This window comes from Oncorhynchus tshawytscha, linkage group LG23, assembly GCF_018296145.1.
Source record: "Oncorhynchus tshawytscha isolate Ot180627B linkage group LG23, Otsh_v2.0, whole genome shotgun sequence".
In the NCBI taxonomy this organism is placed as follows: Eukaryota; Metazoa; Chordata; class Actinopteri; order Salmoniformes; family Salmonidae; genus Oncorhynchus; species Oncorhynchus tshawytscha.
In genome coordinates, this window is record NC_056451.1 from 20,710,667 (window position 1) to 20,735,430 (window position 24,764).

The window sequence follows — 24,764 nt, forward strand, 5'->3', positions numbered from 1 at the left end:
AGTGACAGCTCTGGACAGTGACATCACCCTTAGATGATCTTTCCCTCCGTATGAAAACCTGAACCTCAACAACGTGATTGTCAACTGGCAGTGTGGAGAGTCAGAGGTGGTCCACAGCTATTACATGGGAGACATCAGCTGGAAAGACAGAGTGTTGTTTACAAGGGACGAACTCATCTGTTTGAAGACCAGCTCACTGTGGGAAAGGCGTCACTTAGACTGAGTGGTGTGCAGCTGAGTGACCAGGGCCCATGCACCTGTGATGTGACAGATGAACAGGGAAGCACCCAGGAAAAGCTACAACTTTTAGTGGCAGGTTAGAGACTATTTATTTTTGTCCATTCAGATTATTTTTTAAATCTTGCATCTATGAGGGATTAAGAGACTTAAAAGTATTAAGCTATCTGCACAAAATCAGCTTATTGTCATCTACTTGCCTAAAGCCCTCTGCAGTCAGAATTCTATTTTGTTAAGAGCTGAATTGGAGTATTGTTGTTGTTGTTGTTTTTGTTTACCCCTAGCCCCCTTCAAGGAGCCCCAGCTCTCTGTACAGTCATCCTGTGACAGCTTCATCATCACCCTCCACTCCTCTCAGGGTTTCTCCCAGCCTGATGTGTGTTGGACGGACTCCATTGGTGGAGACATCTTCAATCAGAGCCACAGCCATATCGGCCTGGACAGCAGGGGGCGCTATGATGTCCACAGCTCCATGGAGGTCAGTCCAAACAGTACTCACCATCATTGTTGAAATGAGACTAGAGGTTCTCAATCAAACCTTCACCCGCTCGCTCACTCTCCACCCACTTCCAGGTAAAGCTGCGACCTACTAACAGGTTTAGGGGTAGAGCAATGTGACCAAGTATGGATCGCTGATTTAGTGATGAAATATTAAACCATTTCATAATCACTAATGGCTAAAACCTGACAGTGTGTTATTCCTACACACATTCCACAATGTATGAATTTAGACTAAATTTGTAGTCAAAAACCCCCATACTAAATAAGGATTTGACATTTCACTTCATGAGGGAAAATGAGTCATATGAGCATTTTGTATAGATGTACTGCATGCAAGAATAATACCATTGCGGAGTGAAACTTCCCATGAGAGGAACTGTTTACAATGACCTCAATGAAAGGTTCAGTGACCAGGCAGTACTACCAGAGGAACAAGTCTTTGGGAGGGGAAGCTGAAAGCCTGTCTTCCTCTCATCTCTTCCTCTTTTACAGAATGCTGTGAGGTGCCTCTTGTAACCAGGGGCAGACGGGCTTTGGTGTTATTAGATATAGTTCAGCAATGCCACTCATTTTGTACTTCAGACGCAAGCCTGAAGCACACCGACACCAGATGGTCCCACATGACGATACAACAGGACAAGACGAGGCTCATGAAACAGAAATTTGATAAAAACTAGTTACAAAAGTCTAAGCTTACAGGACTGTGTTTCAATGTCACAAATATAGGTGTGTGTGTGTGTTGTTGCCTTATTAAATATTTCCAATCCCTCTTGGTAAAGTATTATAGAGTACTGCTGGAAGGAAACTTTGCTACTCTCTGCAACCCTACGTAATCCAGCCTACTTAGATTTTTTGGGGATGTAAAGCTGTCAAGGCAAAGGGCGGCTACTTTGAAGAATCTAAAATATATAAATATATTTTGATTTCTTGAACAATTTTTGTGGTTCTACATGATTCCATATGTGTTATTTCATAGTTTTGATGTATTCACTATTATTCTACAATGTAGAAAATAATAAAAATAAAGAAAACCCCTGAATGAGTAAGTGTGTCCAAACTTTTGACTGGTACTGTACATTTTGTCCAATGTTATTGTCAAAGGTGGCCTGGTAACAACAACTGTGGGAAAAGTACTATCCACCTTATAGACTGGTTGAAAAGTTGATCCTACACCACGAGGTGGATGTAACGTCTGGGGCATATTACAGAAATATTTCAAATTTCATTACATGGCACTTGGAGTCACTCTGTGAGACAGTTCATTACATTAACTATTTACCGTTGCTGCAATACAAACATTTTGAAAACAAGAATGTGCATTGTCACTTAGATAAAGAATGACATACAACCCTAGTGATAGCAGTTAAAAAAGGTGCCCTCTGACACCATCACCCTCAGAGATAGAGTGTGAAACTTTACTTATATTGATGACAGGGATGAGGCCAGCCTGTGCCCATCCATTCAAAGTGTCAAAGAAACTAAGCAAGAGGAGTGTTTTGTCTGTGAGCTACAATGCCATGTTGACCTACTGTTGGTTATAAGACCGATAAATCCACAATAATCGAGAACTTCAAGAAGCATTTCTCTATGGCTGGCCATGCTTTCCTTCTGGCTACCCCAACACCGGCCAACAGCTCCGCACCCCCCGCACCCCCCCACAGCTACTTGCCCAAGCCTCCCCAGCTTCTCCTTCACCCAAATCCAGATAGCAGATGTTCTGAAAGAGCTGCAAAACCTGGAACCGTACACATCAGCTGGGCTAGACAATCTGGACCCTCTCTTTCTAAAATTATCCGCCTCCATGGTTGCAACCCCGATTACCAGTCTGTTCAATCTCTCTTTCATATCGTCCGAGATTCCTAAAGATTGGAAAGCTGCCTCGGTCCATCCCCCTCTTCATCCCCCTCTTCAAAGGGGGTGACACTCTAGACCCAAACTGATACAGACCTTTATACATCCTGCCCTGCCTTTGTAAAGTCTTCGAAAGCCAAGTTAACAAACAGATCAACGACCATTTTGAACCCCACCGTACCTTCTCCGCTGTGCAATCCAGTTTCCTAGCTGGTCACGGGTGCACCTCAGCCACGCTCAAGGTACTAAACAATATCATAACCATCATCGATAAAAGACAGTACCGTGCAGCCGTCTTCATCGACCTGGCCAAGGCTTTCGACTCAATCACCGTATTCTTTTTGGCATACTCAACAGCCTTGGTTTCTCAAATGACTGCCTCACCTGGTTCACCAGCTACATCTTAGATGTAGGTGGGGGACTAAGACTACGGTGAAGTGGGGGCCAAGTCCAGCACCAGAGCCGCCACCGCGGACAGATGCCCACCCAGACCCTCCCCAATAGGTTCAGGTTTTGCAGCCGGAGTCCGCACCTTGGGGGGGGGGGGGTACTGTCACACCCTGACCATAGTTTGCTTTGTATGTTTCTATGTTTTGGTTGGTCAGGGTGTGATCTGAGTGGGCATTCTATGTTGGATGTCTTGTTTGTCTATTTCTATGTCTGGCCTGATATGGTTCTCAATCAGAGGCAGGTGTTAGTCATTGTCTCTGATTGGGAACCATATTTAGGTAGCCTGGGTTTCACTGTGTTTGTGGGTGATTGTTCCTGTCTCTGTGTTTTGCACCAGATAGGACTGTTTTAGGTTTTCACACGTTTGTTGTTTTGTTAGTATTCTTTTACAGTTTCTTTAATAAAGTACAATGAATAACAACCACGCTGCATTTTGGTCCGCCTCTACTTCACCTAAAGAAAACCATGACAGATTTGCTCTTTGGCACATCAATATTTCTACTTGCACATCATCATCTGCTGTAACGGTTTTCTTCATCTGAAGGAGAGGCGGACCAAAATGCAGCGTGGTGGTTATTCATGTTTTTAATAAAGATGACTATACATGAACAGACTAAACAAAACAAGAAAAGTGAAAACCTAAACAGTCCTATCTGGTGCAAACACAGAGCCAGGAACAACGACACTAAGGACAATCACCCACGAAACACTCAAAGAATATGGCTGCCTAAATATGGTTCCCAATCAGAGACAACGATAAACACCTGCCTCTGATTGAGAACCACTTCAGACAGCCATAGACTTAACTAGAACACCCCACTAAGCTACAATCCCAAAACATACACACCACATACAAAAACCCATGCCACACCCTGGCCTGACCAAATAAATAAAGACAAACACCATATACTTTGACCAGGGCGTGACAGAACCCCCCTAAGGTGCGGACTCCCGGACGCACCTCAAAACAATAGGGAGGGTCCGGGTGAGCGTCTGTCCATGGTGGCAGCTCCGGCGCGGGACGTGGACCCCACTCAATCAATGTCTTAGTCCCTCCTCCTCGCGTCCCTGGATAGTCCACTCTCGCCGCCGACCATGGCCTAGTAGTCCTCACCCAGAACCCCACTGGACTGAGGAGCAGATCGGGACTGAGGGGCAGCTCGGGACTGAGGCAGCTCGGGACTGAGGGGAAGCTCGGGACTGAGGGGAAGCTTGGGACTGAGGGGAAGCTCAGGAGTGAGAGGAAGCTCAGGAGTGAGAGGAAGCTCAGGAGTGAGAGGAAGCTCAGGCAGGTTGATGGATCTACCAGATCCTGGCTGGCTGGTGGTTTCGGCAGATCCTGGCTGACTGGCAGATCCTGGCTGACTGGCGGATCTGGCAGATCCTGGCTGACTGGCGGATCCTGGCCGACTGGCAGTTCTGGCAGATCCCGGCTGACTGGCGGATCTGGAAGAGTCTGGTTGACTGGTGGATCTGGAAGAGTCTGGTTGACTGGCGGATCTGGAAGAGTCTGGTTGACTAGCAGATCTGGAAGAGTCTGGTTGACTGGCAGATCTGGAAGAATCTGGCTGACTGGCAGATCTGGAAGAGTCTGGCTGACCGGCGGATCCTGGCTGACTGGCGGATCCTGGCCGACTGGCAGATCCCGGCCGACTGGCAGATCCCGGCCGACTGGCAGTTCTGGCAGATCCCGGCTGACTGGTGGATCTGGAAGAGTCTGGTTGACTGGCAGATCTGGAAGAGTCTGGTTGACTGGCGGATCTGGAAGAGTCTGGTTGACTAGCAGATCTGGAAGAGTCTGGTTGACTGGCAGATCTGGAAGAGTCTGGCTGACTGGCAGATCTGGAAGAGTCTGGCTGACTGGCGGACCCTGGCAGACTGACGGATCTGGCTGCTCCATGCTGACTGGCGGCTCTGGCTGCTCCACGCTGACTGGCGGCTCTGGCTGCTCCATATAGGCTGACAGCTCTGGCGGCTTCTTACAGACTGGCAGCTCCTTGCAGACTGGCAGCTCCTTGCAGACTGGCAGCTCCTTGCAGACTGACAGCTCTGGCTGCTCCTTGCAGACTGACAGCTCTGGCTGCTCCATGCAGACTGACAGCTCTGGCTGCTTCATGCAGACTGACAGCTCTGGCTGCTCCATGCAGACTGGCAGATCTGGCTGCTTCATGCAGACTGGCAGATCTGGCTGCTTCATGCAGACTGGCACTCTGGCTGCTCCATGCAGACTGACAGCTCTGGCTGCTCCATGCAGGCTGGCAGCTCTGGCTGCTTCATATAGGCTGGCAGCTCTGGCAGCGCTGGAGAGGCGGGAGACTCCAGCAGCGCTGTAGAGGAGAAAGGCTCCTGCAGCGCTGAACAAGCGGGAGACTCCGGCAACGCTGGAGAGGAAGGCTCTGGCAGCGCTGGAGAGGCGGGAGACTCCAGCAGCGCTGGAGAGGAGGAAGGCCCCGGCAGCGCTGGAGAGGAGGAAGGCCCCGGCAGCGCTGGACAGGCGGGACACACTGTAGGCCTGATGCGTGGTGCTGGCACTGGTGGTACTGGGCCGAGGACACGCACAGGAAGCCTGGTGCGGGGAGCTGCCACCGGAGGGCTGGTGTGTGGAGGTGGCACTGGATGGACCGGACCGTGAAGGCGTACTGGAGATCTTGAGAGCAGGGCTGGCACCAACCGCCCTGGCTGGATCTTCACCCTAGCCCGGCAGATGTGGGAAGCTGGGATGTAGCGCACCGGGCTAAGCACGCGTACTGGGGACACCGTGCGAACCACCGCATAACACGGTGCCTGACCAGCACCACGCCCGCCACGGTTAGCATTGCTAGGAGCACTGTAGTGCTGAGATGGCACAGAACGTGCAGGGCTAGGGAGATGCACAGGAGGCCTGGTGCGTGAGGCTGACACCATCTTCACCAGCCGACTAGCACGCACCTCAGGACGAGTATGGAGAGCTGACCCAGGTGTCATCAAATCCTCGACACGCTCCGTCGGGCGAATTCCGTGTCTCATGCACCAACACAGCAACTCCCTCATATCTCTCTCCTCCAATCTCCCCATTAACTCCTTCACCGTCTCTGCTTCGCTCACCTCCAACACCGGCTCTGGTTTCCTCCTTGGCTCCTTACGATAAACAGGGGGAGTTGGCTCAGGTCTGACTCCTGACTCTGCCACACTCTCCCTGTTGCCCCCCCAATACATTTTTGGGGCTGACTCTTGGGCTTCCGTCCGCGCCGCCGTGCTTGCTTCGCCAACCTCATTCTCCTGTAACCTTCCGCACACTGCTCCATCGAATCCCAGGCGGGCTCCCGCACTCTCCCTGCGTTGACCGCCCACCTGTCTATCTCCTCCCAAGTTGTGTAGTCCAGATTCTACTCCCATGTCCCAAAATCCTGACCTCGCTGTTGCTGTTCCTGCTGCTGCTGCCTCTGTTCCCTCTCCTGCTGCTGCTTTTGCTGTTGCCCGTTACCACGCCGCTTGGTCCTGTTGTGGTGGGTGATTCTGTAACGGTTTTCTTCATCTGAAGGAGAGGGGGACCAAAATGCAGCGTGGTGGTTATTCATGTTTTTAATAAAGACGACTATACATGAACAGACTAAACAAAACAAGAAAAGTGAAAACCTAAACAGTCCTATCTGGTGCAAACACAGAGCCAGGAACAACGACACTAAGGACAATCACCCACGAAACACTCAAAGAATATGGCTGCCTAAATATGGTTCCCAATCAGAGACAACGATAAACACCTGCCTCTGATTGACAACCACTTCAGACAGCCATAGACTTAACTAGAACACCCCACTAAGCTACAATCCCAATACATACACACCACATACAAAAACCCATGCCACACCCTGGCCTGACCAAATAAATAAAGACAAACACCATATACTTTGACCAGGGCGTGACATCTGCACATATATCACTCCAGTGTTAATATGCTAAATTGTAATTACTTCGCTACTATGGCTTATTTATTGCATTATCTCCTTACGCAATTTGCACACACTGTATATATACTTTTTTATATTGTGTTATTGACTGTACGTTTATTTATTTCATGTGTAACTCTGTTGTTTGTGTCGCACTGCTTTGCTTTATCTTGGCCAGGTCGGAGTTGTAAATGAGAACTTGTTCTCAACTGGCCAATCTGGTTAAGTAAAGGTGAAAAAAAAGAGTACATTCTAAAGTTAGGGTTTAATAAATGTTAGTAGCTCTGTAATGCATTTCAGATACTCACTATATCATGTGTATTTAAGAAATCCTCACCACACCCCTAAAATCCTCATGGTTCTATAGTCAATTCTTGTTCAGACCTCTGTCACCCTATTCTTGATTGAGCTGCCAGTAAATAAAGATGTGGCTCTCATATCCTGTTTCAATAACAATGTTTCTGTAATGGTTTCCATGGTTGGTTTTATTTGTGTAAGCTCTCCTCGCCCGTCTCCTATTGACGTTCACTTAAGCCATGTTCTGTTGACATACACTTAAAACATCCATATGTAAGTAACGAGTACTTCTTCTAATCCATGTTTAAATATTGCCTTAAAACAATACATTAAAAGCACATGATAATTTGAATAATTTGAAAGTACATTGTTATTTTATATTATAAATAAATCAATGAATATGTTTTATTTTATATATATTGAGGTAGATTGAGGTAACATTTTATGAAACAGATGTTTGTTTCCAATTTCTTTTAAAAGTATTGTTTATGAGGAATAATTCAATGTTTACATTTTATTTTTTTTATTTCACCTTTATTTAACCAGGTATGCTAGTTTTTGCAACTGCGACCTGGCCAATATAAAGCATAGCAGTTCGACACATACAACAACACAGATTTACACATGGAATGAACAAAACATACAGTCAATAATACAGTAGAAAAAAAAGAAAAAAAGTCTATATACAGTGAGTGAAAATAAGGTCAAATAAGGGAGTTAAGGCAATAAATAGTCCATGGTGGCGAAGTAATTACAATATGGCAATTAAACACTGGAATGGTAGATGTGCAAAAGATGGGTGTGCAAGTAGAGATACTGTGGTGCAAAAGGAGCAAAATAAATAATTACAGTATGTGAATGAGGGAGATGTATGTATGCCTAATGTAAATGTTTTGGTTGATGGAGATGGAGATGGAAACTTCAGACACGCAGTTGTCAATATATGCATTACAGTCATGCATATGCTATGTTGACTTAATAAGTACGGTAATTCAATATTTTGTCAAGGATGTGTTATTTTTTACCCATCCTCTTCACAATATAAGACACCCTCTCATCCCTCCCTGTCTGTTATATCCTTCATGGTCCCACCAACAGGTAAAGTACGGACATCAAGTCAGTCTTTTGGATTAGAAAAAATGGTGAATAGAATCAGTTGAAGACCAAATTATAAACTATTTCTTATCTTTGTAAATACATGTACAATGTATTAATGCAAACTAATTTATATTTACAAAATATTTATGTCATTTTTTGATGGATATAAATGAATGAAAGTAAATGCATTTAAAATTAATTATATTTGTTTTCTCTCCTGTCATTAGCTTTTCTATAATACAATCTAAAACAAAACTAATTTAGTCTTTACATCCATTTTCCATTTTTTCCCATGTCATTTGTTGACTGTGCATTTTAGTTTCCAGCCATGGGGACAACTTTCGAGCTTTGTGTGGCTGTCAGCCTATTCATAGGTAAGAATCACAGTTTACCTTTCAATATTCCATGTTATATAATTACTACCAGAATTGAGCAAGTTGATTATTTGTTATTATCTAACATGATGGGGAAACATAAACATAGTGTAGTTTGGCAAATGAAATCTTTCTTGCCTCCTCTAATTAGATAGTACATTTATGTTGTTTGTTCTGCAGGGCACACTATATTATAGACATGTAATACTGGTTATAAAGCTATGCAGGGGGAAGCGACAACATCTGTACTGTTATGTACACAAACATTTGTATACAATCATGTCATTCAAGCAAAAACTAATTATTGTGTGCCTTACTAAATTGACACTTGACAGTCAGTGAATTCAACAAGAGCAGTCGGAGCAAGACAATTGTCCTGTATTTAAGCTATAGTAAACTATTCATTATTAAACTGATATTACATTAGTCAAATGGTTGCAAAAAGAATGCAGATGCTCATCTGTAAAATTGTCTTTCTTCCTTTATGTTTAGTGGTCAGTGGATCATGCCCAGTGGGGCGGGAGTTCATTACTGCCTTTATGCCTAACTATTTGCTGAGCTACCATGATGATCAGAGTCTTCAACTGGCCATAACCACACAGGATTATCCAGCCATTGTTCAAATTCAGGTCAATGCAATCGGTTTCTCCACCTCAGTGAAAATAGATAAACAGAACACCAAATGGATCGCCATACCTGGTAACGCTGAAATTGGGGGTCCAGGAGCTTCCACCAAAACAGTGCAGGTCACCTCCAACTCTGACATCTCAGTAGTGGCCTTCAACTACAAGTTCTCAACCGGAGACAGCAGTGTGGTCTATCCAACTGACCAGCTGGGTACTGACTATGTGGTCTTCACCCCCGATGAGGGCCCAAGCAACATGCACAAGCTTATGTCTATTGTCAATGGCAAAGAGCCCAACAAGATCACAATCATCCCTGTCTCCAACATAAATCTCAGTGGCGTGGATTCCTGGAAGCAAAGACAGGCGGTGATTGTTACCATGGACCCATACCAGGTCTACCTCTACCAAAGCTACACCACTTTCACTGGGACCAGGGTCAAAGCCAAGTTCCCTGTGGCGGTCCTGGGGGGACACGAGTGCGTTGCAGATGGAGGCCGCTGCAATCACGTCTACGAACAACTGCTACCAGTACAGAGCCTCTCCACCAATTACCTGGTTCCTTCCATGCACATGTCCAATTCAACAGACTTTGTAAACATTGTGGCCTCAGAGGACAACACTCTAGTGAAGATCTTTGAGGGAAAGGTATCCACTGCTAAAGAGCTGAAAGCGGGGCAGGCGTATGTGGTTTCTGTCCAACCCAAATATCCGCTGATCATCAAAAGTGATAAGAAGGTCATGGTGATGTACTTCAGCAACAACAAGCCCTACGATCCGTTCCTCACCAACATCCTCCCAACGTCTGATCTGGCCAACGAGTGGTCGGTGGACACGCAGAGCAAATTCGAGAGCACATTGGTCATTGTCTCCGAGAGGGAAGGGATCAACACCGTTAAAGTCTGTGAGAAAAATACATGTGTGAAATCTCTCCAATGGACATTATTCAACTCAGACCCTAAGTACATGTGGGTAAATATTCCATTGGGAGAGCAGCAACAGCATTTCTCCATCAAAGGCGACTCCCTCATGGCTGTTTACGTTTATGGTGGCATGCCAAGAGACGGCTATGCTACAACAGGAGTATGTTCCAAAGGTACGCTATTTAATTGACACATCCACTTAACTGGCCTATTGACTGCCCCTCAACATCTCCCTCGTTAAATAGGACAACTATTAAACAACACAATACAACGCAACACACACAAAAAAAACGCAACGCAACACAACACAACAAATGCACTGCATGAAAACTAGAATTAGTCTTGAACGTTGCTTCTGTACTCCCTCAGGCACTGCCCCACCCACTCTACCACCAGACCCCTGTGAGAAAGTCAAATGCAGAGAAAAAGAAGAATGTACAAAGGGGGTTTGTGTCCACATCTCCAAAGCAACATGCAGGGCTGTGGGGGACCCCCACTACCTCACCTTTGATGGGGAGCGGTTTGACTTCCAGGGCACCTGCTCTTACATCATGGCCACGGTTGTTAAATCTGAACCTGGTCTCATCCCGTTCACTGTCCTGACCAAGAACAACCACAGAGGGAACAAGAGGGTGTCTTTCGTGAGGAAAGTCTCAGTCACGGTCTATGGGCTGACTGTTGTGATCAGCACGCATAAAGGGAAGGTTGAGGTAAGTAACAAGAGACCAGAGGGAAATGATCAGAGTTGGGCTCGGTTCCATGGTAAATTTGGTCAATCCAGGAGATGAACTGAATGGTTTTTCCATATGCTTATTGATCTTTTCTTAGGTGAATGGTGAGAATGTCTACCTGCCTGTGACCCTGGCCGGAGGAAACCTAACGGTGGTGTATAGTGGCAGCTATGCTGTTCTGAAGACAAACTTTGGCCTGAAGGTTATGTACGACTGGAACATGAAGTTCTACATCACTGTCCCCAGCAGCTACTTCCGCACCCTGGGTGGACTCTGTGGGAACTACAACGGGGATCACAACGACGAGTTCACTAACCCCAAAGGTAACAAGGAACCCACAGTGGTGAAGTTTGCCCAGAGCTGGAGAACTGAAGATGGTGACTTGTTCTGTCATGATGACTGCCAAGGGGAATGTCCTATCTGCACTCCGGCTCTCCAACAGAAATACAAGGGAGAAAAGTTATGTGGTCTCTTGGCCAAAAAAGATGGCCCATTCGCAAGCTGCCACAAGGTCCTGGACCCAGGCGTGTTCATGGACAACTGTGTCTATGACGTCTGCATCAATAAAGGCATCTATCAGTTCCTCTGTGAGAACATGAAAAGCTACAATGATGCCTGCTTGGCTGAGGGGGTCAAAATTAGCCCTGAGTGGAGGACAATCACTGCATGCCGTGAGTTTCTTTCTTTCCAGACATTTCATAAAGATTTTTAGATTGCACTTTTCACTATTATTTACATATATTTTCTAATTTCACATTTGCAGCACTGGAATGTCCATCAAACAGCTACTACGAGGCATGTGGCACAGCTTGCCCTGCATCTTGTTCAGATCTAGATGCCGAAGCAAAGTGCAAGGAACCCTGTGTGGAGACCTGTCAATGCAACAAGGGCTTTGTCCTCAGTGGAGACAAATGCATCTCCAAGGAGAGCTGTGGCTGCTCTTATGAAGGACGATACTACCCCTCTGGAATGAAGTTCTGGGAAGATGTCAAATGCACAAAGCAGTGTGAATGCAATCCAGGAACAGCCAAGGTTGAATGCAAAGCAACAGCATGCAAGAAATCAGAGGTGTGTGGCCTGCAGAGTGGTAAGAGAGATTGTTACCCAACATCTTATGCCACCTGCCAAGGTTCAGGCGACCCCCACTACCGCACGTTTGATGGCAAGAGGTTCAACTTCCAGGGAACGTGTACTTACGTTCTCTCCAAATTGGTCAGCAAAGACGACAGATCTCTGGCACCTTTTGAGGTGCTTGTAAAGAATCAGAATAGGGGGAGGAACATGGCAGTGTCTTACACAAAGACAGTCACCATCACTGTCTTCAGAAACATCATCATCATGAGTAGGGACAACCCTGGCAAAGTATTGGTAAGCTACCTTAAAATGTTATCCATTCCTAATGAATGACATAATTGCCTTCTGGGTCTATTTTGTCAATGAGCTTTTATGATTATACTACTTAATGTAAGAAGAAATATCAGGACATTATCATCCTTCATGTTCCATTCAAGTTTCGTTCTCTCTTCCCAGGTCAACAACCAGTATGTGAACTTGCCATTTGATGTAGAAGACGGCCAACTGTCCATCTTCCGCAGTGGGTATTTTGGGGTGGTGAAGACCAAATTTGGCCTGACACTGAAGTTCAACTGGAACAGCCACGTCTCCCTAACCCTCCCCAGCTCCTACTCAGACCTCATCGGAGGGCTCTGCGGAAACTGGAATGGCCAACGGAACGACAATCTCCTCAAACCAGACAGGAGCCCTGCTAACACCCCAACAGTATTCGGGGACAGCTGGAAAGTGGGGAACGACCCTGGCTGCTCCAGCGACTGTGATGGCAAGAAGTGCCCCACCTGTGACCACAGCCTGATGCTTGATTACCAAACAGGGAAATATTGTGGCAGGATCACAGACAAAAATGGTCCGTTCAAGTACTGCCACGCCAAGGTGGACCCCAGAGAGTACTATGAGGACTGTGTGTTTGATTTGTGTATGTACCGTGGCCATGCCTCTGCCCTCTGTAACGCCCTCAGCACCTACACCACCGCCTGCCAGGATGCCACTGCCAAGGTGGAACAGTGGAGGTCGGACAGCTTCTGTCGTAAGTAGTGCGCAGACAAACATCAGATTTATATTTCAAAACAACTACTGTAACAATTTTGATCATTACTATAAGTCAGAAGTGATTTGTCTAGCTAACAGCTTCTGGTTCCAACATTAAATTCTATCATGTTTGACCTAATGTGTTGTAGCGTCTTCCTGTAAGACCAACAGCCACTATGAGGTGTGTGCCTCAGGCTGCCCCCAGACCTGCAGCGGCCTCGATGAGCCTGAGAGCTGTGGGAACTCCCTGTGCACTGAGGGATGTGTCTGTGACGAAGGGTTCATACTGAGCGACAGCGAGTGTGTGCTGCTGGCTGAATGTGGCTGCGTTCACCAAGGCCAGTACTACCAGATGGGCCAGGTGTTCTTCCCCAACGGCCAGTGCAAAGAGCGCTGTGTGTGTAACAAGGATGGAGACGTGGAGTGTAATGTAAAGTTTGCCTGCGGTCCCAGTGAGAAGTGCCAGGTCCAAGACGGGGTGCAGGCCTGTGTACCCATGAGCACAGGCACCTGCCATGTGAGCGGGGCCAGGAGATTCCACTCGTTCGATGGCAGCTGCTTCGGCCTACACGGGGACTGTGTGTACAAAATGTCAGAGGTTGTGGAGAAAGACGGATCGATGGCTCCATTTGTTGTATCAGTGCAGCAGTTGACCAAGATGGATGATGCAATGGTCACCAGGAGGGTTGACATACAGGCCTACAAATACAAGATATCTATGTCTCCCAGAGTTATATGGGAAATAATGGTAGTTTTCTGTCTTGATCTATTCATTTCAGTATTAAAAAGCAACACTTCATTAGAAAAACTGATGTTTTCAATCTTTTCTCCTCTCACAGGTGGATGATGTTGCAACAAATCTCCCACTGTCACTCGGAGATGGAAAGGTCAGGGCCTACCAGAACGGCATTAACATCGTCGTGGTAACAGACTTTGGCTTGATGGTGACCTACGACACCGTTGCTGGCGCCATCATACAGCTTCCATCCATTTACAAAGGTGTTACCGGTGGTCTCTGTGGCAACTATAATGACAAGAAGGAGGATGACTTCCTGCTGCCCAGTGGGTTGCAGGAGCCGTCTGTGGAGAAGTTTGCAGCGGGGTGGTTGGTGGTTCAGGAAGGGGTCAAATGTCAGACAGGATGTGACGGTGGCTTGAAGTGTCCTCCCACCAGTGGACCCCCACCGGCTTGTAGCATCATGAAGTCAACCAAGGGTCCATTTGCCCAATGCCATGCTGTTGTGCCACCACAAGAGCACTTTGAGGAGTGCATGAAGGAGGGAGAGGGTGGGGATGCCCTGTGCCGCCACTTACAGACATATGTGACTTTCTGTCAGGTATCCGGTGGCCTTGTCAGCAGCTGGAGATCTGACCAGTTTTGTCGTGAGTGAATTTTGATATTTGAAGTTAATTTACCTTATCCTGGTTTATCTTAGTGTGCAATATTTTTCTGACCTAATGCTCTGCTGAAAAACAATTGAAGCTGAAGCTGATTTGATTTTTTTGATAACATGCATCTCCTCCCATTTCCATTTGTCCTCTAGCTCTGACGTGTCCAGCTAACAGTCACTATGAGTTGTGTGCCGACACCTGTTCTTCTACCTGTTACTCTCTCAGCGAGTCTCCAAAATGCCCACTATGCCAGGAGGGCTGCCAGTGTGACGATGGCTTTGTGTTTGATGGTGGAAAGTGTGTCCTACTGGAGAACTGTGGCTGTGTGGTTGATGGACACTATTACAAGGTGATCACTGGTTTATTGTGTATCGACAAATAAACTGCCATATCATATATTAACAAATCTATGTTATCCTAAAGTGATTATTACAAATATAGGCCTAAATCTGTTCTACGCTAAATGCAAATATAAAGTGGAAATAATATAATCAATCACTATCCTTGGTAAATATATGTATTGTTTACAATCATCCTATGGTTACCACCATAGTATAAACACTCAATGATATCATTGACATGTTTTGCTGGTTTTCAGACTGGCCAGTCTGTGATCCTGGGAAACTGTTCTGAGACCTGCAGCTGTGCCGCAGGAGTGTTCACCTGCAAGAACTCACAGTGCAAAGAGGGTCAGAAATGTGGGATGAAGAATGGAGTCATGGACTGCTACAGCATAGGTAAAAAATACATTAATAATAATAAAACCAAACAGATATGGCTTTGTGTTAGTACATTTGGACGTAGAATTATGGACTTTATTGATGTTCTATTTTGATATTACTATGAGCAAGATATGTCAGCATCTCTAATGCACATTTTGTCAGACCCCTGTGAGGACACTGAGTGCCGTGAGAAAGAAAACTGTGTGGTGATGAACAATAAGGCGATATGTGTGGCCCAGTCCAAGGCCACCTGCAGGGCTGTGGGGGACCCCCACTACCTCACCTTTGATGGGGAGCGGTTTGACTTCCAGGGCACCTGCTCTTACGTCATGGCCACGGTTGTTAAATCTGAACCTGGTCTCATCCCGTTCACTGTCTCGACCAAGAACAACCACAGAGGGAACAAGAGGGTGTCTTTCGTGAGGAAAGTCTCAGTCACGGTCTATGGGCTGACTGTTGTGATCAGCACGCATAAAGGGAAGGTTGAGGTGAGTAACAAGAGACCAGAGGGAAATGATCAGAGTTGGGCTCGGTTCCATGGTAAATTTGGTCAATCCAGGAGATGAACTGAGTGGTTTTTCCACATGCTTATTGATCTTTTCTTAGGTGAATGGTGAGAATGTCTACCTGCCTGTGACCCTGGCCGGAGGAAACCTAACGGTGGTGTATAGTGGCAGCTATGCTGTTCTGAAGACAAACTTTGGCCTGAAGGTTATGTACGACTGGAACATGAAGTTCTACATCACTGTCCCCAGCAGCTACTTCCGCACCCTGGGTGGGCTCTGTGGGAACTACAACGGGGATCACAATGACGAGTTCACTAACCCCAAAGGTAACAAGGAACCCACAGTGGTGAAGTTTGCCCAGAGCTGGAGAACTGAAGATGGCGACTTGTTCTGTCATGATGACTGCCAAGGGGAATGTCCTATCTGCACTCCGGCTCTCCAACAGAAATACAAGGGAGAAAAGTTATGTGGTCTCTTGGCCAAAAAAGATGGCCCATTCGCAAGCTGCCACAAGGTCCTGGACCCAGGCGTGTTCATGGACAACTGTGTCTATGACGTCTGCATCAATAAAGGCATCTATCAGTTCCTCTGTGAGAACATGAAAAGTTACAATGATGCCTGCTTGGCTGAGGGGGTCAAAATTAGCCCTGAGTGGAGGACAATCACTGCATGCCGTGAGTTTCTTTCTTTCCAGACATTTCATAAAGATTTTTAGATTGCACTTTTCACTATTATTTACATATATTTTCTAATTTCACATTTGCAGCACTGGAATGTCCATCAAACAGCTACTACGAGGCGTGTGGCACAGCTTGCCCTGCATCTTGTTCAGATCTAGATGCCGAAGCAAAGTGCAAGGAACCCTGTGTGGAGACCTGTCAATGCAACAAGGGCTTTGTCCTCAGTGGAGACAAATGCATCTCCAAGGAGAGCTGTGGCTGCTCTTATGAAGGACGATACTACCCCTCTGGAATGAAGTTCTGGGAAGATGACAAATGCACAAAGCAGTGTGAATGTAATCCAGGAACAGCCAAGGTTGAATGCAAAGCAACAGCATGCAAGAAATCAGAGGTGTGTGGCCTGCAGAGTGGTAAGAGAGATTGTTACCCAACATCTTATGCCACCTGCCAAGGTTCAGGCGACCCCCACTACCGCACGTTTGATGGCAAGAGGTTCAACTTCCAGGGAACGTGTACTTACGTTCTCTCCAAATTGGTCAGCAAAGACGACAGATCTCTGGCACCTTTTGAGGTGCTTGTAAAGAATCAGAATAGGGGGAGGAACATGGCAGTGTCTTACACAAAGACAGTCACCATCACTGTCTTCAGAAACATCATCATCATGAGTAGGGACAACCCTGGCAAAGTATTGGTAAGCTACCTTAAAATGTTATCCATTCCTAATGAATGACATAATTGCCTTCTGGGTCTATTTTGTCAATGAGCTTTTATGATTATACTACTTAATGTAAGAAGAAATATCAGGACATTATCATCCTTCATGTTCCATTCAAGTTTCGTTCTCTCTCCCCAGGTCAACAACCAGTATGTGAACTTGCCATTTGATGTAGAAGACGGCCAACTGTCCATCTTCCGCAGTGGGTATTTTGGGGTGGTGAAGACCAAATTTGGCCTGACACTGAAGTTCAACTGGAACAGCCACGTCTCCCTAACCCTCCCCAGCTCCTACTCAGACCTCATCGGTGGGCTCTGCGGAAACTGGAATGGCCAACGGAACGACAATCTCCTCAAACCAGACAGGAGCCCTGCTAACACCCCAACAGTATTTGGGGACAGCTGGAAAGTGGGGAACGACCCTGGCTGCTCCAGCGACTGTGACGGCAAGAAGTGCCCCACCTGTGACCACAGCCTGATGCTTGATTACCAAACAGGGAAATATTGTGGCAGGATCACAGACAAAAATGGTCCGTTCAAGTACTGCCACGCCAAGGTGGACCCCAGAGAGTACTATGAGGACTGTGTGTTTGATTTGTGTATGTACCGTGGCCATGCCTCTGCCCTCTGTAACGCCCTCAGCACCTACACCACCGCCTGCCAGGATGCCACTGCCAAGGTGGAACAGTGGAGGTCGGACAGCTTCTGTCGTAAGTAGTGTGCAGACACACATCAGATGTATATTTCAAAACAACTACTGTAACAATTTTGATCATTACTATAAGTCAGAAGTGATTTGTCTCGCTAACAGCTTCTGGTTCCAACATTAAATTCTATCATGTTTGACCTAATGTGTTGTAGCGTCTTCCTGTAAGACCAACAGCCACTATGAGGTGTGTGCCTCAGGCTGCCCCCAGACCTGCAGCGGCCTCGATGAGCCTGAGAGCTGTGGGAACTCCCTGTGCACTGAGGGATGTGTCTGTGACGAAGGGTTCATACTGAGCGACAGCGAGTGTGTGCTGCTGGCTGAATGTGGCTGCGTTCACCAAGGCCAGTACTACCAGATGGGCCAGGTGTTCTTCCCCAACGGCCAGTGCAAAGAGCGCTTGTGTGTAACAAGGATGGAGACGTGGAGTGTAATGTAAAGTTTGCCTGCGGTCCCAGTGAGAAGTGCCAGGTCCAAGACGGGGTGCAGGCCTGTGTACCCATGAGCACAGGCACCTGCCATGTGAGCGGGGCCAGGAGATTCCACTCGTTCGATGGCAGCTGCTTCGGCCTACACGGGGACTGTGTGTACAAAATGTCAGAGGTTGTGGAGAAAGACGGATCGATGGCTCCATTTGTTGTATCAGTGCAGCAGTTGACCAAGATGGATGATGCAATGGTCACCAGGAGGGTTGACATACAGGCCTACAAATACAAGATATCTATGTCTCCCAGAGTTATATGGGAAATAATGGTAGTTTTCTGTCTTGATCTATTCATTTCAGTATTAAAAAGCAACACTTCATTAGAAAAACTGATGTTTTCAATCTTTTCTCCTCTCACAGGTGGATGATGTTGCAACAAATCTCCCACTGTCACTCGGAGATGGAAAGGTCAGGGCCTACCAGAACGGCATTAACATCGTCGTGGTAACAGACTTTGGCTTGATGGTGACCTACGACACCGTTGCTGGCGCCATCATACAGCTTCCATCCATTTACAAAGGTGTTACCGGTGGTCTCTGTGGCAACTATAATGACAAGAAGGAGGATGACTTCCTGCTGCCCAGTGGGTTGCAGGAGCCGTCTGTGGAGAAGTTTGCAGCGGGGTGGTTGGTGGTTCAGGAAGGGGTCAAATGTCAGACAGGATGTGACGGTGGCTTGAAGTGTCCTCCCACCAGTGGACCCCCACCGGCTTGTAGCATCATGAAGTCAACCAAGGGTCCATTTGCCCAATGCCATGCTGTTGTGCCACCACAAGAGCACTTTGAGGAGTGCATGAAGGAGGGAGAGGGTGGGGATGCCCTGTGCCGCCACTTACAGACATATGTGACTTTCTGTCAGTTATCCGGTGGCCTTGTCAGCAGCTGGAGATCTGACCAGTTTTGTCGTGAGTGAATTTTGATATTTGAAGTTAATTTACCTTATCCTGGTTTATCTTAGTGTGCAATATTTTTCTGACCTAATGCTCTGCTGAAAAACAATTGAAGCTGAAGCTGATTTAATTTTTTTGATAACATGCATCTCCTCCCATTTCCATCTGTCCTCTAGCTCTGACGTGTCCAGCTAACAGTCACTATGAGTTGTGTGCCGACACCTGTTCTTCTACCTGTTACTCTCTCAGCGAGTCTCCAAAATGCCCACTATGCCAGGAGGGCTGCCAGTGTGACGATGGCTTTGTGTTTGATGGTGGCAAGTGTGTCCTACTGGAGAACTGTGGCTGTGTGGTTGATGGACACTATTACAAGGTGATCACTGGTTTATTGTGTATCGACAAATAAACTGCCATATCATATATTAACAAATCTATGTTATCCTAAAGTGATTATTACAAATATAGGCCTATATCTGTTCTACGCTAAATGCAAATATAAAGTGGAAATAATATAATCAATCACTATCCTTGGTAAATATATGTATTGTTTGCAATCATCCTATGGTTACCACCATAGTATAAACACTCAATGGTATCATTGACATGTTTTGCTGGTTTTCAGTCTGGCCAGTCTGTGATCCTGGGAAACTGTTCTGAGACCTGCAGCTGTGCCGCAGGAGTGTTCACCTGCAAGAACTCACAGTGCAAAGAGGGTCAGAAATGTGGGATGAAGAATGGAGTCATGGACTGCTACAGCATAGGTAAAAAATACATTAATAATTATAAAACCAAACAGATATGGCTTTGTGTTAGTACATTTGGACGTAGAATTATGGACTTTATTGATGTTCTATTTTGATATTACGATGAGCAAGATATGTCAGCATCTCTAATGCACATTTTGTCAGACCCCTGTGAGGACACTGAGTGCCGTGAGAAAGAAAACTGTGTGGTGATGAACAATAAGGCGATATGTGTGGCCCAGTCCAAGGCCTACTGCTGGTTGTTCGGTGACCCTCACTATAGCACGTTCGATGGCCAGCCCTTCTCCTTCATGGGTACCTGCTCCTACATTCTGGTGAATACGACGGGCAAAGATCCCTCCCTGCCTCAGTTCAGCATCCAGACTAAGAACGAGCCGCGCGTCAACTCCAAAGGCTCCTTCCTCAAGTCAGCCAACATAGACCTGAGTGGTCACAGGATCACCATTCTCAGTGGCCAAAGAGGGACAGTGGAGGTGGGTGGCTTCCAGTTATACTTGATACAGATTTTCCATGTTGAAGTTGAATGTAAGAATCCTCTATGCTCTCCATCCGCTTTAAGTCCTCTTTAATTCCTCTTCTCTCTCTCTTGTCTCAGATTGATGGCATTAGGTCTGACCTCCCTGTGAGTTTGGAGTCTGGCAACATCAGAATCACAGAGTCTGGTATCCAAGGGACCATCCAGACAGATGTTGGCCTGAAGATCACTTTTGACTGGACCGCCTTCTTCATGGTGACCATCAGCAGCAGTTACTACGACAACCTCGGTGGCATTTGTGGCAACTACAATGGTAACAAAACAGACGACTTCACCACTCCCACAGGTGTGCTTTCGGCAAATACCACGGCATGGGTGGCATCCTGGAGTGTTGCTGACGGTGATCCATTCTGCCGGCATGTCTGTAATGGCAACTGCCCCACGTGCTCAGAACTAGACCGGGCACTTTATACTGGACCAAAGTACTGTGGTTTGATGACAGACGGAGGGGGCCCATTTCACCAGTGTCATAAGAAAGTGCCAGTGAAGGAGTTTGCCTCAGACTGCCTCTATGATGTGTGTCTGAATGAGGGTCGACAGGAGGTGTTGTGTGAGACCTTGGCTAACTACGTGGCCAAATGTCAGCAGGCTGGGGTTGTAGTCTCACCGCTGTGGAGAAAGGCCTCCAACTGCCGTAAGTTCTCAGCTAAAACAAAACATCACATTTATGAACTCAGACATTCTGAAATGTGTATAATGAATTTGCAGAATGTATTAGGACTACATTTGATGTTTGTTTTTTCTCAGCTCGAACAGCCCTGGCTTGCCCATACCACAGCCACTATGAGCTATGTGGCACTGCCTGCCCTGCTACCTGTGCCATTCCCAATGTCCCCGAGATCTGTTCCAAAGTCTGTGTGGAAGGCTGCCAGTGCGACATGGGTTACGTGCTCAGTGGTGAACACTGTGTCATCAAGGAGACAGGGTGTGGCTGTACACACAATGACCATTACTACCTGCCTGAAGAAACCTTTTGGGAGGGCAACACATGTCAGAGTAAGTGTGTGTGCGATGGAGCCACACAGAAGTTGGTGTGTATGCCTAGGAAGTGCAAGGCTAGTGAGCACTGTGAAGTGGTCAACGGGGTTCAGGACTGCTACCCTTTCAGCTTCAAGACATGCTCAGCACAGGGGGACCCCCACTTCCGCACCTTTGATGGGAAGCGCTTCGACTTCCAGGGAAACTGTATCTACAAGCTGGCGGGGGTCTGCTCCAAAGATCCTGATCTGGAGAGCTTTGAGGTGACTCTGGAGAACAACAACAGGGGCAGCACCAGAGTCTCCTACGCCAAGGTGGTGACTGTCATTGTGTTGGGAAGTAGTTACACCGTCACAGGTGATTATCACGGCAAAGTTCTGGTGAGTAATAAAGGTCCTATCTATTTTGTATAATATCCTGTTTTGAAGGGGGGAAAAAACAGTCTTACGGAATAGTATCCATTCCACTCTCTATTTTTACTGGACTGTATTTAGGTGGACGATGTCCTGACATCTCTGCCATACTACTCCAACAACACTGAGGTTCAGATCTACAGAAACAGACGTTTTGCTGTACTGGAGACTCATTTCGGTCTCAAGGTCTCCTTCGACTGGTCCAGCGAGGTGAGGGTGAAGGTCCCGAGCACCTACCACAACGCCATCTGTGGTCTCTGTGGCAACCTCAATGACGACCCTGATGACGACCTGCTTCTGCCCAACGGGAAAAAGCCCATGAGTCCCAAGGAGTTTGGAAACAGTTACTGGGTAGCTGACGTACCGGGCTGCTCCCACGAGTGCAAAGATTGTGCCGTTGTAGACATCCCCCTTATAAAGCCCAAATATGTCAGCGCCTGTGATGTCATTGTGGATAAGAGTGGTCCCCTCAGAGACTGCATTGGTAGAGTGGACTCTGATGAGTACAAAGAAGACTGCATCTATGACATGATCCTCAACAACGGCCTACTGACGGCAGCCTGTGACATCATCACCAACTATGTGGAAGAGTGTCAGGAGAAGGGAGGGAAAATTGAGGTCTGGAGGAGTAAAGACTTCTGCCGTATGTTCTCTGGTTTTGTATCACTAATCTTCAGGTTTATGATGAGTCGCAATTCATAAATTCTTTAAACAGGAATCTGACAGTAAAATTAGACTGAAAATTCGAAACCCTACATTTTAAATGAAATCCTGAAACTGTAAAATTGTAACTGATTCCACAGACCTTTCTTTCTCCCTGTGTGTTTTCAGACCTCCCCTGTCCAGAGAACAGTGTCTACAGCCTCTCGGCCTCCGGGTGCCCGGCCACATGCTATTCCATGTCCTCCGCCCCAGGATGCACCACTCCTCCAGGGGAGGGCTGTCAATGCAAACCTGGTTTCCTGCTGAGCGATGACAAGTGTGTCCACATGAAGAACTGTGGCTGTCACCACAAGGGTCGCTACTTTGTGTCCGGCGAGGTCTTCTATAAGGAGAACTGCCACCACCGCTGCAGCTGTAACTCCGGCGAGATGGCCTGTGAGGTGGCGCCCTGCGGTCCGAAGACCACGTGTGCGGTGGTGAAGGGGGTCAGGGGCTGTTACATTATCAGCAGCAAAGATTCAAACAACCAGTCATGGATTGAAAAACTCCTTAACAAATATGGAAAACCTGTACATATCAAGTTTGGAGGCTAGAACATTTTAATTTTCAAATAAGATCTCATGGATCTAAAATATCCTTTAAAAACTTCCCTTTCATGTCCAGGTTGTAGGCTAAAGCATTTCAACATAAAATAGTAAAATTACCTTCAAATTACCTTCTGTATGTGATAACATATTCTGAACTATATAATGTTGTGAGGGATTATGAGTACTCATGCATGGAATTGTTATTTAACTCTGTATTTGTTATAATCCAAATATAATCCCATAATTGTGATCAGATTATCTCTGTATGCATGTATCTCTGTCTATCCTTTAGTCAAGAGAATTTTCAATCCCAATGATAATAACTGACAATCAATAGCTCTGACCAATCCCCGAGATCTGTAAGACCATGGGTTTAATAATAACTAGTCAAAGGCTCAGTTTAGGCAAAAAGATAGCAGTTTATTCAGAGAATATTCTTAAATCCATTATACAAAGACATCCACTTTATGGCTGCGCACATACTTCCACACAAACAGTAGGTATCCTACGCACATACTTCCACACAAACAGTAGGTGAGTTTTATCTCTATAGTTCTCACCACTGTGTATCACTGCCCAGCCAATAGTTCCATTCCCCCCGAGATTAGGGAAACCTTGAGAAGTACTCCCTATGCTATCATAGGTTCCTCAGAAGCCTAGCCAGCTCGGTCCAAACACAGTTTAACACAGTTTTTTCTTCTTCGGCACACACATACAAGTTCAAATCCTAAACTATGTCTTGCTCAGACAGTCTGTGTTTTTCCACTATACAGATACATTGTTTAACCCAATTCTGACTAAAACTACACACATCATCAGATTATAATTTTATGATTCTAATCAATTTCATACAGTTATAAGGTTTCAGAGTGGAATAATTTTATCATTATCTTTCAACATATACATTATTTTATTACCTTCACAACTTTCAAAAGCCTAATAATAAACATATAGCAGCTAAATGAGTCTGTGTCATCTGTTTATCCTGCATTTAGTAGTAATGGTGGAATTACTACAGTTTTGGTTTAATCAGATAACTCAAAACCTCTCAATTCATTCAAACAAAACTGTTGAGTATATTAATCTTGTATATGCCATGCCATATTATATACTGCCTCTGCTCACTGGGCACAGATGTCAGTTCAATGTCTAGTTTTGAATTATTACTTGTGAGGTATTGAGTTGTCAACGTGAAATCAGCAACACGTGTCATCATGTCATTGGATTTTGGGTTAAAAGTTTGGTGAAAAAAAGACAATGACCTTATATTGATGACTTTTTCACATTAATTCAATGTCATAAAATAGTTTTTGGGGGTTGAAATTACTTCGGAAACAACGTTGATTGAACCAGTTTTTGCCGAGTGGGTGTTATTGCAAAATAACACAAATCAGTTTGGTGCTTTGGCTATGGTATTGTTGTGGCTATTGGAATTTCTTTCTCTCCAAACAGCATACGTTTGACAGTAATTTCAGCTAAATAAATGTTTTATGTTGACATCAGTACTACTCCACAAACGGACACTGCTGGTCAGATAACACACAGCTGTTGGTACTACGTTCTTGAATCAAAGATTGTATTGATTATATATTTTCTGGAATACCACTCTCTTCCCTA

At 46.0% G+C, this 24,764-nt stretch overlaps 2 protein-coding genes and 1 long non-coding RNA gene across 3 annotated transcripts; all 3 read left to right on the top strand.

The window, feature by feature from the left end:
* LOC112245887 lies at window positions 1-1,663 on the top strand. The gene is made up of 3 exons (XR_002952827.2): window positions 1-316; window positions 522-715; window positions 1,231-1,663. It is a non-coding gene; the product is annotated as an uncharacterized LOC112245887 (long non-coding RNA).
* A 7,020-nt stretch (window positions 1,664-8,683) lies between these two features.
* LOC112245875 (IgGFc-binding protein) lies at window positions 8,684-18,276 on the top strand. The gene is made up of 15 exons (XM_042304848.1): window positions 8,684-8,734; window positions 9,227-10,453; window positions 10,650-10,990; window positions 11,109-11,682; window positions 11,775-12,379; window positions 12,542-13,112; window positions 13,264-13,862; window positions 13,954-14,497; window positions 14,659-14,855; window positions 15,105-15,243; window positions 15,391-15,716; window positions 15,835-16,408; window positions 16,501-17,105; window positions 17,268-17,838; window positions 17,990-18,276. Exons 1-15 carry the CDS (start codon window positions 8,689-8,691, stop codon window positions 18,271-18,273), a joined length of 7,203 nt encoding a protein of 2,400 aa, XP_042160782.1. The 5' UTR covers window positions 8,684-8,688; the 3' UTR covers window positions 18,274-18,276.
* Window positions 18,276-24,109, top strand: LOC112245890 (IgGFc-binding protein). The gene is made up of 9 exons (XM_042304849.1): window positions 18,276-18,587; window positions 18,679-19,222; window positions 19,384-19,580; window positions 19,830-19,968; window positions 20,116-20,444; window positions 20,567-21,140; window positions 21,254-21,864; window positions 21,979-22,540; window positions 22,729-24,109. Exons 1-9 carry the CDS (start codon window positions 18,336-18,338, stop codon window positions 23,151-23,153), a joined length of 3,633 nt encoding a protein of 1,210 aa, XP_042160783.1. The 5' UTR covers window positions 18,276-18,335; the 3' UTR covers window positions 23,154-24,109.
* Window positions 24,110-24,764: the final 655 nt, after the last annotated feature.

Coding starts and splice junctions, on each gene's coding strand:
- LOC112245875 (XM_042304848.1), top strand. CDS start 8,689: ATGGGGACAACTTTCGAGCTTTGTGTGGCTGTCAGCCTATTCATAG. Junction 13,863..13,953: donor GAGTTATATGGGAAATAATG/GTAGTTTTCTGT, acceptor CTCCTCTCACAG/GTGGATGATGTTGCAACAAA. Junction 14,498..14,658: donor GAGATCTGACCAGTTTTGTC/GTGAGTGAATTT, acceptor TTTGTCCTCTAG/CTCTGACGTGTCCAGCTAAC.
- LOC112245890 (XM_042304849.1), top strand. CDS start 18,336: ATGAGCACAGGCACCTGCCATGTGAGCGGGGCCAGGAGATTCCACTCG. Junction 19,581..19,829: donor TTGATGGACACTATTACAAG/GTGATCACTGGT, acceptor GCTGGTTTTCAG/TCTGGCCAGTCTGTGATCCT. Junction 21,141..21,253: donor GAGAAAGGCCTCCAACTGCC/GTAAGTTCTCAG, acceptor GTTTTTTCTCAG/CTCGAACAGCCCTGGCTTGC.